Genomic DNA, 16,087 nt, shown 5'->3' on the forward strand with positions numbered 1-16,087 from the left:
ACTACGCTGGTGCTTCATGGATTCTCATTGTGGGAGAGGTAGCGACACAACCGCAAATCCCTGCCACAAGGTAATCTCCTCCACAGCTGAAGCTTCTCTGAGGATGACATTACATGGTCTGTGGCTCCTGCTCTACTGGTGACCATGAACATATGTAGAATGTCTTTGCTGCAGAGGCCACTGCACTATCTCTTAGAAGTTCCAGAGTTTTCTAAGTGTTGGATTCAAGACAGGCTCCAGGTCACGGAGGAGTGAGGAATTACATACAGGATGTATCACAAGAAATGGAAAACCAGGCCAAGGCTTGGTCATATAAGAACAGATAAGAGCCAGCTATGTCCCATGGAGGCCAGGCAGAAACTGGGGCAAGGGAGGCAGGCTGCTGCCCCTTACCACATCAGGCAGCAGAAAGGGGACTGGGAGGGTGGGACTGGCAGGGTGGGTCCAGACACTCAGATGTAGATGCTGCAGCAAAGGATGTGAAGGACCATGGGGCAGTGGGCTGCAGTCAGGAGAGCGCCCTGAAGGGTGGGTGGGCAAGCCAACAACCACCATCCCCGACTGCGGAAGGGTCACTTCCATGGTAAAGGGACACTATGTCTTCTCTAACCCTGCAAGCCTCAGCACCCTCACAGGAATGTCAACGCTGAGGCTGAATGAGCATCGTCACACACTGTACTCCTAGCATCTGTGCCAGCAGGGGCACCTTGGAGGGATCAGATTAAGGGTCTGATGCCAACCATCTACACAGACTACTCATTTTTATAGAACATTTGCTTTTTGCTATATATACTTCTGAAAGGTTAAAAAGTATTATTTTAACTAATAAGGGTGGATTACCTTACTAACAACGATAAAAATTAGGTATTAAAAACCTAATGGATCTGGAATTAGTGGTGATGGCTGCACAACCTTGTGAATACACTAAAAACCACTGAATTGTACACTTTTAAAAGGATGAATTTTATGGTATATGAATTACATTTCAGTTTTTTTTTTTTTCCCGGTACGTGGGCCTCTCACTGTTGTGGCCTCTCCCATTGCGGAGCACAGGCTCCGGACGCGCAGCCTCAGCGGCCATGGCTCACAGGCCCAGCCGCTCCGCGGCATGTGGGATCTTCCCGGACCGGGGCACGAACCCGTGTCCCCTGCATCGGCAGGCGGACTCTCAACCACTGCGCCACCAGGGAAGCCCTACATTTCAATTTTTAAAAATCAAATGGAGAACTTGAAAAGGCAGTTTTCCTATAGAACCTATATAGTATAGATATAGATTCCTACAGAATCCACAGCATAGATAATGCAAAGAGCCATCTCTTCTCTCTCCCATTTTTCCACCAGGAAGGCAGTTTACTCGGAAATTGTCCAAAGCTTCCTCCAAAGGCTCCTGGCATTTTCAGTTTTAGGTGCTGCTGAAGAAAATGAAGGTGCATCTCAATATAGGGCTCAGTGACTGTCATCACCTAACAACTTCCTTTTAGGTGCCTACTTGATGCCAGACTCTTTACGAAGAACTATATTTTTACCTATATTCTGTGGATGAGGAAAGAGAGACTGTGTGATCCACCCAAAGACATAAATTCAGGAGGACCAGAGCCAGGATTTGGACCCAGAACTCTGACTTCCAAGCCCGAATTATTTTCTACTCCTTACCCTTCTGCTCAAATCTCAAGGTCAAGTTCAGCCAAATCTTACTAAGGGATTTACCCAGGAATCTATAATTTCACTTTGTTCAACCAGCACACATTGTGCACTTTCTAACCATCAGGCCCAGCACAGACCCACCTTACCTCCTCCTTCTGTTTCAAAGTGAAATCCTGGTCCTTATTCCCTCCTGCCTTCCCAGATGAGTTCCTGTTGCAGTGGTTGTACCCCCAGAGCAATGGACCTATCATGGCCCCTTGATGCCTCTTAGCTTAAAAAAAAAAAACAAACCTCCCAACTCTTGCCTGGACACCTGAGTTCTTTTGTGAAGCAGTGCTTCCTCAGATCCGGAACCATCTATAAGTTCCTATCTCCCTATGTCCAATGCCAGGGACATAAAAGGCACTCATAAATACTTGCTGCAAAATGGAAACGACACAGTTTTTACTTATGTGTTAGAATTCAATCTTGAACAAAACTTGCACAGCCCAGAGTTTGATAAATAGAAAAGAATTTCGGTCATACCTGTCTACCTAATCCACTTCCACCCTACCTGGGTCTTGTGAACTTGAATTGGATTGTTGGTTCATTTTTATATATACACATATACAAACACATACACGTTAATATATATTGACTACAAGTACATACACATAGTCAGTAATAACAAAAATAGTACCTACTATTTATGGAACACCTGCTTTTTATCAGTAGCTTATTACTATTCACATTCAACAGAAGAGAAAACAGGCTCAGGGGTGTTCAGAGACCTCAAAACTAGTAAATGGGGAAGCCAGAACCGAAGCCGGGTTTTCCTGTTTCTACCACACCACACTTTGTTGATTTCTATCACTGCCACCAAGAATATCAACAATCCCACTTACTTTAGCATCAATCTATTCCCTGTGCAAAATTTCATGGCATCAGTGAAGACAGAGATTGGAATGGACCCAGCTCTGATCATCCAGCTGTCACTTCACAGCTGTGTCTGGACTGATGCCCCATCACCCACATGGACTACGCACCCTGTGAAAAGGCATATTAAGACTGTTTGCTAAAAATCCTAGATGGAATACATGATGCAGCCTGTGGGGGTTGATTCAGAACCCCACATACAGCACAGATAAAGAGGCTAGAACTAGTACGTCTTACAGAGAATCTTCCACTCTGGGTGGAAGAATGGACTCCAGAGGCACCTAGAAATGTCAGAAAATATGAGGTGTTTTACAAAATCGAATACAAAATCCAAACCTTAATTGTACACACTTGATTTAACTTTTCGGTTCAACCATGCCCTCAGAGAACATCAGGAGTTTGCTACTAACTTGGCTCTTGGCCTGGCTGCCGTTTTTGGGGTAAAATATGAACCTGTCCTGATCTGCTTTGGAAATATTTTATCACATACTTGAAAATATGTTAACAGGTGTCCAGAATAACCCAAATGTACAATTCAATTTGGGAACTGATTTGTGGTCCTCATTTAGGACTACTTCTGAAGGAGTAGGGAGAAAAAAGTATTTACATGGGAAATACCATATGGCTTCTACTGGGACCTTTTATTAGCAACATTTAATTAGCATAGCATAGCATAGTGCCTGGTACATATTAAGTGCTCTATAAATATTTGTTGAACGAATGAATAATGAATGTAACGTAAGTCCGCAATTATTAGCAAGTCATCAAAAAGCCTATGTAAAGGATTTTTTTCACAAAATCTTGGTGATAGGTACAACTTATTCCATAATTCTTTAAAGGATATTACTAAGGAACACTTTAATATGAGATGGCCTTGGATTTCAAGCAGAGGCTCTACCATTTCTTAGTTGTGTCATGGTGGGTAAGTCACTAAACCCCTCTGAGCTTCAATTTTCTAACCTATACAATGGAGCTAGTATTTACCTTACAGTTTGATTTTAAAGATTTGCAATCATGTTTATAAAGAGCTTGACTTGCACGCTGTACTCGATAGATGGTGATTATTATTATGAAAGGGAACACTGATTTTCATCAGCAAGTTAATCCTTTTGTCCCAGAAATGGGAAAGTTCTTCCAACACTGGCCAAGGTCAGGGCTGCCATCAGCCAAGGTAGGGAACATTCTCATTTTCACTTTCAAAATCAAGAGAATGGCACAGATCTAAGTAGAAAGGAACCAGCAGCACATGTTTTTAAATATTCATAAGGGCTGGAAATGTCTTACTCCTTTCGTTTTCTCTGCCATCTGCTTTTGTTTCTTTTCTTTTCATTCTTATGCCACAGCTGCAAATGAAAACAACCATACAATAACCCAAGTTAAATAAAAAAAAAATCAAAATAAAAACAATCTGATGGGTAAAAAGAGAAGATGAATTATAAAGTTTTCCCTTGAGTTCACAAGGCAGCAGAAGCAAGAAGAACGTTTGATGTGAGTTAGACCTTCTGGAAACCAAAATCCATGCCCCATGTTTATAATAACCATAGTAAGAGCAACCACCATTTATTAAATGGCCCCTATGTGCCACTTGATGATCAGTATCTCTAATTCCTAAAGCCACTCTTCAAAGTAGGTAAAGCGAACCCATTTCACAGAAAACGAAATGGCAGATCAGAGAGGTAAAACAGACTTTTAATGGTTACACAGCTAGTAAGAGATGAAACAGATTTGAACTTCGGTGTGTCTGAATACAAAGCCCAGGCACTTTCTTGACCACCCTCTCCAAAAATGGGAAGGAACATGAAAAACAATTAATTTGGGAAATATTCAGGGCAGACTATTTGTATTTAATGGATTTATTCAGATAGTTAAAATCTGTGATTATAGCTCTAATTAAAGTTAACTTAAATAATTGGTTGTTGTATTTGTGAATGTGCAATTAGTCTTCCACATAATTGCAGGGTTTCAGCATCATACTTTCTATTTATTCACTGCATCCCAGAGCTTTGCTACACTGACTTCTGTTCTACCAAAGGCCACATTACAGCTCTCGGGGTCTCTGGGTCCAAGGACTACGACCTATGATACCAATAGTAGGGTCTAGGCTCAGCCCCATTTAGCATGTCTTTGTCCAAAAGTCAATGAATACCTCATCTTCAATTGCAATGTAAAAAGCTCTTACAACCTACACTGTTGTCCTGAAAACTCCTAGCACCATGTACCTGAAGAAAAACTGGCAGCAGTGGTCTTCATGTGTTAATTACACTTGCGAAGTCTATTATGCATAGGAAGGGCACCTGCTGGCAGTGAAAATGACTAGAATCTGCCCTTCCTGTGCAGTGAGTAAATTGAGAGTTCATTTCTACAGGAGATAATAGTTTTCAGATTCCATTTCGTGTATCCCCTGCATGGGGACGTACTTAACATTTAAATCATCTGCAGAGGAACAAAGCTCCTTCAAACCTACATGTTTCAGGCTCCTAGCACATTATTTAAAATGCTAGTTATCCCTGCTGGCTCTTACCACCAAAGATTAAACTCAACGGTGGTGAAAGTCACCGAGCACAACAGAATAAAGTTATTAGCATTGACTCAAATTTCATGACATTTGTAGTTTCTGACCAAAGCAGTGGTAGTAGGCTGAAGGTGATCAAATCAAGCCTTGAACAGGGGATCTGTTTTTTCTCTTGGGGTCTTTTATTTCATCATTCCTACAACTTGCAGTTAATAAACAGATACCAATCTCCACAGGCCTGTAATCATCCTTATGTCAGATGTCAAAAAGTCCTTTCATGAAAACAAGAGATCAGGAGAGAGACTGCTATCACACAAACAGAAACTTCCAATATGGAGCCTAATCACAAACCCCACTCACGCTCCAAAAATTACCAGCCTTAACTCTGAGTTTCTGGAGTGAAAGTTTGGGGTGACAAGGGCTTCGCAGCCGTCCTTGCCAAGTCTCCCCTTCTCGGTTAGAGCTGTCAGCACCGTTGCTCTCGGTCAGGCTGGTGACAGTTCTTGAAAGGGTTAGAGTTTGAGAGGAAGTTGAAAAGAGGATCTTGGGTCAGCTTTCACGGGAAAGAGTGAAACAGCTAATAAATCCTCTAAGCAAACAAGAAAGGAGGGCTGAGACCTGAGATGGCAGCTGGAAAGAACAACTGGCCAGAATAAACACTGATTTTTTTCTTAAATGAAACTTTTCAATTATAAAAAAACTATACTTTTTCATTGTGTCGATAGAAATATTTGAAAGCATGGAAAATAAAGATCATGCGGAATTCCTCCCCTCCTCCCCAACACAAATCACTGTTAACATTTTGGTGTATTTCCTTTCAGATTTCTGCCTCTCTATATGTATGTATGTATGTGTGTGTGTGTGTATCTAATTTTTGTGTCATATATACACATAATTTTTGTTTGTTTTTGTAAAAATGGAATCATACATATATAACATCTATTTTAGGGTAAGTTATTAAGCCTCTAGGGGCCTTGGTTTACTGATCTATGAAATGGAACTAATAATACCTGCCTTACAGGGTTGCTGGAAAAATTAAATGAGATCACAGATGTAAGGAGATGGTCCAACGAGTGGGGGCCAAAGGAGAGATTCAGCAGTGGCAACTATTGTTATCACTGATGTTACTGACAGAGCATTTTCTTCTCCATAGTTTTGGGGCTCTAAGCTGCTGGTTTTCAACTAGCTAACAATTTGGCAACTGAAACCTTCCAAATAATGGAAAGTGAAAGCTGTACCATTAGGGAGGCAGAGGGACTCCAATGACTTTCTCAGCTCCACCAATCCCTGCACACAAAAGCCCCTGGGTGTTCCTACCTGAAGCATCGAGACACACAGGTGAGTCTCTTCCAGGGAGAACTCTAAGGTTTCCCTGTAGAGCACATGTCTGGGGTGAGGTGTGTGGGGGACCCTGAGGCACATGTCTGCAGGGAAGGGACCTCTGTCTGTGTGTGTAAGTATGGGGCCATGTATTGCGGGGGGGGGGTGCCTGTGAAGGGTGCTGTATGTCAGGGCTGGGGCACTGTGTCAGCAGATCCTCTGTGCTTAAGGGGACTGGGTGTCACTGTGTGAGTCTGTCTTAGGGGACATATGTCCCCTTTCCCACCTCTTCTTTCTATCTCCCTTCCACCTTCCCTGGGTATGCTTGTTCTTTCTCTCCCCTTGCCTCTTTCCTCCTCTCTGGCGGCTGTGTCTGCCTCTGCCCAGCCCCCCAATCTTTCATTCAAACAGAGAACTGGATAGAGAACACGGTCCTTTCCTTTGAGATACGTGACAGCAGAAAAAACCAATAGAGTTGGTTCAGAAGCTCAAAAGAAGCAACAAATCTATACAGAGAAATTGCCCTTTAATCTCATGAGAGGTAGGAGAAAGGCATGGATAAAGGGACCCACCTTGATAAGAAAGATACACACTAAAGAGAGAAATGAGCCAATTCACTTAGTGCTATGCACTAGAGAGGGCCGCTGATCTTCACTTCACGGCCCTGAGCTACAACCTTGCTGAACCCATGGCTTCTTGGGATGAGGATGAGCCCAACACATAACATGAGAAGGACTCTTGAATACCTTTAAATTCCCAGGATAATTTGGCTGCCTGGGTGAACCTTTTCACTGAGAGGACTGCAAAACGGGCTGGAGATCCTGGCAAAAATTATGCCTGACCTGGACTCAATCTCTCTGAACCAATGGTAAATGTCCTGAATCATCTGTTCTTAAGTAACAGGGCTGTGACCCCTCAAAGGGGGCCCTTTCTCCTGAAGCTCTCAATTTCTGGCAGACAGTGCAGAGCCTTTTCTATACATGTGTATCGCTCCCTTATCAACTTCTGCTGGCTTGAGCTGTATGGAGATAACGTCTTTGATCATAATACACTGGGGAAAGGAATTATTTATAAGGACATTAGATCACACAGTCTTTTTTGTTAATCTATTGGAGACAGATAGTGATGAAGATGATTCTGCAGAAACATTTACTGAGCATCTACTACGAGACAGCTTTTCTACATGGTATCCTTTCACGTTACTTCATTTCATCTTCACATAATTATGTATAGAACAACTTTATTTTGCAGATGAGAAAACAAAGCTTTTAGCCAAGTGACTTGCCCAAGTGGTTAGCTGACTCTAAAGCAAGTCAGCCTCCCTCCCTCCCTCCTCCCCTCTCTCCTTCCACTAAAACACATTTCACTGAATAGTGAAATTCGCCTCAAAAGACTTCAGAGAGTTTTGAAGGCTGGTTTGTGCTCTCAAAGCACAGCTGAGGGCAAGTCTTACAACACGTGCCACGGCACGGCTGAAACTTGAAGACCTTGGGGATCTCAATTGTTCCTGACACCAGTTTCCAATGTGTCTTAGGAAAAAAAAGAATCACACAACTCCTTGGTGCTTTGGTTTCCCTACACTGAGGAATGCAGAAGGTATTATCTATCCACTTGAACTCTTAAGAATGCCATGACATATATGAAAAGCTGTTTGGAAACAAAGAGGCCATGCAATCAGGTGATCTAAAATTCAGATCACTTTGAAGTTAGTATTTTTAATTTAGAGTCACCAACTGCCTTACAAGTTATAGACCTAACTTGCCTGGTCATTCTCTGGAGAAGGAAAAGCAGAGGACAGGGTAAGCAGTGGCCTTACCAGCAGTAGTCCAGCAGATGTGGAGGCAGGACGGGGATGTACACGTGCTGCCAGAACATGGGGTAGAGCATCGCAGCAGACCCATGGATGCAGGCAGTCAACTGCAACGGAAACAAATTAGAGATTCAGAGCTCAACAATTAAAGTCAGGAGACACTGTCATTTGAGTTCAGCAATAAAACTAAATATATACTTATCAATATATTTAAAATTATAAGTTAACTCAATGACCCTAATTCAAATTTAATAAGAGCTTCCTTTTCCAAAAAATGTATTTTTTTCATGATTATGAAGCTAATCCACAATGACGGTAGAAAAATCTAGAAAATGGAGAAAGGGATAAAAGGAAAGTCTTCACCATCTGAAAATAATTTAACATTTTGGGGTATTACATGCATATGGATTTTTCTAATAAAAATCAGGATTACTGTAAAGACAGTGTTGATTTGCCCTTAAGTTAACATTATTTGCCAGCATTTTCCCCATATCTTTAAACATTCTTAGAAAACATGTTTTCATGCCACTCAATGAATTTCCCATACTATATTTAACCACTCTTCCATCATTAATTCATATAATCGGATCAGGTCAATAATTTTTATATATGGTTCCTAGATGCAGAATTTAAAGACAAAGGTTATAAATATTTTAAGGCACTTAATAAATATAATAATTGTATTAATATAATAAATAGAGAAGGATTGAGGCTCTTTCTACCCCCCCACCCATGTACTGGAATGCTGGCCTCCCTGTACCTCACTGTACCTATCTTCATTTTATTTTTATTTCTCTGATCATGACTGAAGCTGAACATCTTGTTATATGTTCTAAACTATATTTCTTAAGTAAATGGTCTGTTCATATTCTTAGTCCACTTTTTCTAATGAGAATTAGCATTTTTTAATTGATTTAAAAGCAAATACTGGATATGCAAAGCATAGTAATCCTTTGCAATGTTTTTGAAAATAATTTATCCTTATTTAATTTTCTTTGAATTTTTGGGTAAAGAGAAGGCTTAAATAATTACATGGGCTCCTTCATGACGGTGTCCACTGCTTTTATACTAAGAAAGTCCTCCAAATTTTTCCTCAGCATTTAACTCTTTAATCCAGCTGGAATTAACTTAGGTTTAAGGACTGAGGTGAGAATTTATTTTTTCCACTTAGTTAATCAAGTGCTCCAGCACTGTTTACTGACTAATCCTTCCACTCCCTCCTCTTTTGACTTGTCCCTATTTCATATTTCTTTTTTTTCTTAAGAGCTAGACACTTCATACAATCAGTATTTTATATAACAGAAAAATTAGGAAACAAAGATACAATGGAATAAAATTGCTACAAAATTCAATATAGTGAAAGAAGGAAAAAAACCAACACCTTTGGAGATAGGACTATGAAGTGACAAAAGTCAACAGCAAATGTTTCTTTCTGCCTTTTTTCTTTAATGTTTCTTTGGTTTCTGGGAAGCCTGTTCCCCTGAGGACTTTGCTTCTTTTGGAAGCTGTTAACTGGCCTTTGCTGACAGAAGGACATTTACGTGGCAAAAGAGTGACGCGCCAAGGCCCAGTTAAAAGAATCCCAGAGGTTAGTGTAACATGAACAGCTTTAAACTGGATATTCTGCTGATGGTTCACAGTTGTGAGAGCTGTGTATTAAATCCAGGGCCTAAATTTCCCCCTCCTTTTCCCTCCAGACCCTGTTCTTTAAATCAGGTACATGCCATGAACAGGAGCTTATCCAACAAGCTCGCGAGAGCAGTTCCCAGTGACTCTGCCAAGGCTTGTAGGTTTAATACATTTTTTCTCAACCCATTTCGGTAGGTTACAACATAACGGAGGCTGTCTGTCATAGTATACATGACTAATCTCTTTGGGCTTAGAAGAGATAAAAAATCTTTGCTGGTATTGAGTGAATGGAAAATGAACCAACTTTACTCCAACTCCACCCTCAAGTCAGGCTGGAGGGTTACCCTGGCCTTTGGCCCCAGCTCTTCCTCCCCATCCATTAACCAACTGCCAAAGTACTCTTACTAAAGTGCAGGTCCAGTCATGTAACATCCTGCTCGGAAATGTACTTGGGGGCACACCTGGAACAGGCATGTCTTCATGTCTTCACCAGTTCCCTGTCTACCTGTAGAGAAGCATCTCCAGCCACAATCTCTACTACTTCCTCCAAGTTTATCCTTGGAATAAATCATTTGCAGATTTAGGAGTAGTTATGTACTCCTTTTCCTCCCTTCTGTATTCCCACTGGCCCAGATCTGTGCCCCTAGCAAACTCCTCCTGCCCCGGGTCTCTGTGCACTACCTTCCTCTGCAAAGCCTTGCATGGCTCCACTGGGCATGTGCCCCCATTATTAATGGGACTATGACTGTATGTTTGTCCTCTCACTATAAAGTACAGAAAGACCCTGTCTCTCTTTTGCTCAGTGGCACAATATATATATACATATGCATGTAAGTATATGTGCTAGATAATGCAATGTTTCTTGAGTAAATAAAAAACAATTCACACTTAGAATATATTCACAATATAAAGATAGTCAGTGGCTTGGCTTTTCATAGTACTGGACCAACATTTTCATCGAGTCTCACAGAGTAGGGTATATATATATATATATATATATGACTCAAATTCCAAAACGATAACAGCAAGCTTAGAAATACAAATATGCCACTTCTGGAAAATGAAGTCAACGGATTCATCCATCCATTTATTCAATAATATGCCTACTCTGTAACTCTACAACACAATAAATAAATAAATAAAAGCACTTAAAAATCTATATGGTGCCATACAAATGTAAGGTATCATCATCGCATGTATTCATTGGTAATTCTCATTGAAAAAGTCATTCAATAGAATGTTCCTGGTTGAGAGAGAACTTGAATACCTGCCTCTTTTTAGCTTAAATTGGTTTGAGTCAAAATCCTATTTCAAGCGACACAGTGGCAGAGATCTTACCTTCAGACAATGTTCTTTTCATGTCTCCTTAGCCTCAAAAAAAAACCCTAGCAAGCTAAATGACAAGGTTTTAAAATTACTTATCCCTCATAAAAATCAAACTTTTAAGATGACTGATCATCATTTCCATTGTGGGGTTTTCTGAGGGCCAAAGCTCTGCAATTGGAGTAAAATGCTTTTACCCATTTGATTAAGAAAACAAACAAGGAGTTGTTTGGCTCTTTTCCAAAATACTGAACAGCACAAACAATGTGCATCATTTCTTGGAAATAGTGGCTAAGTGGACCACAGAAAAGTGTTACGACATACCTATGCTTAATCAGAAATAACATACATCCCATAAATTATCATTAGCCACTTACTTAAAAAAAACACAACAAAACTCTAAAACCAACCCCATTAAGAAAAAAGAAGGCTCCTAAAGGCCTATGCTCATTCCTTACAGAATTCAAAATTTAAAAGTAATGAAAGTATACAGTTTGGATTGTAGTCAACAAAGGAGTATTGTGAATATTTAATTGAAGTGCAAGTTGAGGAAAATGATCCTATCAAAATCTCACTCAGTGGGAGAATAGAAAGATAGTATGTGTAAAATTTGCCCAAAGTCATTAGTCACGATGAATATTCATCAGAAGCCAATTATCAACCCCACTTAATGACACCCCAAAAGATTTCGCCCTGAAGCAGCTGAATAGTCTAAGACTCCAGACAAAACTAGACAAATTACACAGCCAACAGCCAGTCTAGCCAGGACACAAATTGTAAAGTAAACCACTGGTGGGTTTTTGGACTCACTTTTCGCAAATTCTGTCCTCAATTAAAGGTACATAAGGTCAGTCTGATTTTGGAACTTTCTATATGGCTCCATAGTTTCCTTTGAGGCAAAGGGAGAGAAAGGAGAAGGCAGTGGAGGTAGGACATGAATGGAGAGCCATCAATGATAGGGTTTGAAAAATCACAAAGACACATTTTTTTTTTCAGTTTGAGGTATTACTTAGGGATAATGCCCAGACTGTCACAATCTTAGATACCAATTCAGCTGATTCCTCAGAGTAACTCTGCAATTAACATGGGGAAAAAAAAAAAAAAAAAAAAGGAATTTCAACAGAGCATGTGCCACGCACCATGCTGGGGGTTTAGGATCTTGCAAAGTACTATTTTAGAGATAGGCGTGTGTGTGTGTGTGTGTGTGTGTGTGTACACACATATACACTCAACACCACATTTCACAGATAAGGAAACAGTTTCAGAGGTGAAATAACTTGCCCAAGGCCACACAGCTAGTAAGTGACAGAACTGGGACTCATATCCAGGTCTATCAGACTATAATGGCCATCTCCACAATGCATAAGTTAACTATTGTGTTGAGTGCCTATGCTGTGCCAATACATTATGCCCAGGATTCTGAGCTAGGTGAAATACTGTCCCTGTTGGCATGGCCAAATTATGTAGAAAATTATGTAGAATTTGCCTTGCTGTTAGATGACCAAATATCTAAAGCAAAATGCCAATTAACAGAAAATAATCATTTTAAAACAAACACAGAGCTGATCACTTCCTGAGGATTAGTTACATTTAAGTAAGGTGGTATAGTATCTTTAATCCATAGGAAATTCTAGACAATGAGGTAACGAGTGTTAAAAGGTTTAGATTCCAATGTGGGCGCACCTACTGGAAAGTCTGGCTTTCTGTCATGTTCCTTTTCACATACTTTCATGGAGCTTCCACTAAATCTCTTTTTTTTTTTTTTTGCGGTATGTGGGCCTCTCACTGTTGTGGCCTCTCCCGTTGCGGAGCACAGGCTCCGGATGCGCAGGCTCAGCGGCCATGGCTCATGGGCCCAGCCGCTCCGTGGCACGTGGGATCTTTGATCTTCCCTGACCGGGGCACGAACCCGTGTCCCCTGCTTCGGCAGGCGGACTCTCAACCACTGAGCCACCAGGGAAGCCCTAAATCTCTTTTTGATCTGAGCAGGTCACTTCCTCTCCTGGGTCTCAATATGGAAAACAAGAGGCTGGACTACATGATCCCTGTCCCCCCTTCCAGCTTTGACAACTTTGATCTAGAGCAATTGCCATCCTTTGACATAAAGAATTCTCCTCCCCTGCCCCAGCTCCCTTCCTCAGCCATACTTGACTAAGCGTAAGTACAACAGACTCAGTCTCAAAGTTGGTCTTGCTTTCTCATCTCTGCAGTCACAGGAGTGCACCTGAAATTCATGTACTATTCAGGAACCACCACTGTTCAGCCACCCCATCTCCATCACCTGACTGTGGAGAGCACAGCCTTCCTCCATGCTTGGTCCCTGACACTCTAAGGATCTCAGAGGTAGATAATCTCAGGAGACCAAGGGCATGAGACTAAAGATGTGAGCTCCACAAGGACAGAGACCACATTTGATTCTCTCCTTATCTCTAACTATGCTTGACACAAAGCAGGTGCCGAGTAAATGTTTGGGGAATGCTAGAATGCCTCCAGCCTAACATCATGAGGAATGGTAGACAAGATTATCAGACATTTAACAAATCGCAATTGCTTAACAGATCACAACTAGAAGCTGTAAATTCCGAAGAGGTATGAGATTCCAGGTTCCAAAAGTTGAAAGAGGAAAAAAGAAAAAAATCAGAGGTCAGAGTCACTATTCACATCCAAGAACTCAGAATGTTAGAAGATTAAACTGACACCTGCTTCATCACAGGGTTAGAGCCATTTGGATTTCTCCTCTGAAAATAAACATCAGGAAACTGATAAAACAAAGAATATAGAAAGAGTACCACACTATTAACCCTAAAGACGGGTCACTTTTCAATCTACCTATTTCAACAAAAAATAATCCTATGTAGAACAATTGTAGAAAACCATATGTGTCTTAGAGAAGTTGTTAGCTTTCTCAATTTGAGAACTAGATTCTTCTATTTAATCATAAACCACCCTTGTAGTCATAAGGAAATAAATGGTGCCATGATTCAGACAAGTGATTCAAACAGTGTTTTGATTTTTATTTATTCGTACATGTAAAACCCACTATAAGATCAGCAAAAAGTTTTAAGTAAAACCTTCAGGGACTCTGAAAGTTAATGTACTTAACCCTTCGAAGAGTATGAGAAAAACCTTTAATTATAAATGGTTAAAATTGTGTTTACTATAGTTAGTGAGGGAAGAGTTGGCTTTTTAAGAAACTACCAAAGATGCTTTAGCAGAAAGAGAAATTAGAAAGCCTCAGAAATCAAAGGCCTTCAGCTCTTCTAGACAGATGCTGGACATGTGAGTAGAAAGAAGGAATGTCCTGCTTTTTTTAGAAGTTGAAATGTAATGCTTTCTGTATTTATTTTTTGTAGGGTGGGAAGGGCAATCTATCTTCAAGTAGTTTTTCACTCAGTTGGGTGGAACTCATCATACCTCTTGCTTCTCCACTATTCTCCGGGGAAAGGGAAGGAAAAAATTCCCACAAAAACCAACACAGCAACATGGAGTCAAGTCGAGTGCCCTACACTAAGAGAAAGGTCATCCAGGCAAGAAGGAAGCTTTTCCAGGCAATCACCTGCCTACTCAATCACTTCTCTTTCCGCCTTCTCTTCTTTTTTCTTAAAGCTGCCTACTAACTAGAGTAATCAGAGTAAGTTATTAACAAGGGTAACAAGTTTCGTGCCAAGATCTGACACTTCAAAACATCAAAGCAAACAAAACTGCCAGAGAAAAGCTTTAGCTACCAAAGCAGAGGCAGATACTATGGTATAGTAAACTACAGTGTAAATAAGCCTATAGCACCATACGTGAGGAAGCTGCAGACTTTTTTTTTTAAGATGAAAAAGAAAAAGGTAAAATTACATTGGGATTGATAACAATTCATTTAAATACATGGACAGCTACTTCTCCATTCTGTGCCTATGACAGATACTCTGACTGTGGAGTGAGGACATGGCCTGCGGATCCCTCTGAAAGTGCAACCATTGGCAGTGGATCCAAGCTGGCACTCAAGAAGAAATCTATTTTCATCCCCAAGTCTAGTATAAGTGGATATTTACATTTCTTTGAAAATATTTCTAAGATCATAATTTATGTTTAGCTAATTTATATATTGCTTTAATAAAGAATCTCATTTTTTAAAAGAAAGCAAGCATAACTGAACATAGAATCATGAGAACCTATCTGTCAGGCATCCACATGTGAAAAAGAAACTAAGAAACCTTCAGGTGGTAGGAGTTACTAGATTTGAAGGCATAGGGAAAAAAAAAATTTCCCATGCATAGTTTTGTCAGACAAATCCAACCTCAGAAAGTGACAGTAAATTCAGAAAGATTGAAGCTATAAACAGACACCACCATGACCACTTACTCAGCATTTACTATCTGCCAAGCACTGTTCTAAGTGCTTTACATGTACTATTTAACTCGCTTAATCTTCACAGCAACCCTATAAGGTAGGTAGCATTATTGTTCCCATTTACAGATGAGGAAACTAAGATTCCCAGATGTTAAGGACTTTGTGTAAGGTCACAGTAGTGGCAGAAGTAGGCTCTAAACCTAGGGAGTCTAGCTCTGGAGTTCGTGCTCTTAGCTCATAGGAAACTGCCTCAGTGCTATGATCTGTATTAATCCGACAATTACTGAGTATCCACTACGTGTATATGCCACGCCCTCAAGCAATTTAAAATAGAAAAAGATCAAAATGCGAATAATCAACTTCAACACAAACGCATTAGGAAAGAGGTGCTGTAACAGAGGTTCAACTATGCTAGTATATAAAGAAGGAATCGTTAATTCTGCCTGGGGCAAGAATCAGGCCTGCTTCCCAGAGAGAGAGAGGCAGGAGAGCAGAGCCTGGAAAGATGAGAAGACAGGAAGCGGTTAGTCCTCCTCCCTGGGAGGCTGGTCAGGTGGTAATGCTAGGTCAAGTGAACATAGCAGCTTCTTAGGCCA

At 40.6% G+C, this 16,087-nt stretch overlaps 1 protein-coding gene across 8 annotated transcripts in view; it reads right to left on the minus strand.

The window, feature by feature from the left end:
* DENND1A (DENN domain containing 1A) overlaps positions 1–16,087 on the minus strand; it is a 530,720-nt gene that overhangs the window by 213,708 nt on the left and 300,925 nt on the right. For all 8 annotated transcript variants that reach the window (XM_030761610.2, XM_089913732.1, XM_089913734.1 and 5 more), the window contains one exon: positions 8,208–8,308. In XM_030761610.2, coding sequence (XP_030617470.1) covers positions 8,208–8,308 — 101 coding nt within the window. The remainder of the gene's footprint in view (positions 1–8,207; positions 8,309–16,087) is intronic.

This window comes from Delphinapterus leucas, chromosome 6 (assembly GCF_059928025.1).
Source record: "Delphinapterus leucas isolate spDelLeu-1000000601 "Yukka" chromosome 6, BTC_Dleu_Yukka2, whole genome shotgun sequence".
NCBI classification, from domain to species: Eukaryota; Metazoa; Chordata; class Mammalia; order Artiodactyla; family Monodontidae; genus Delphinapterus; species Delphinapterus leucas.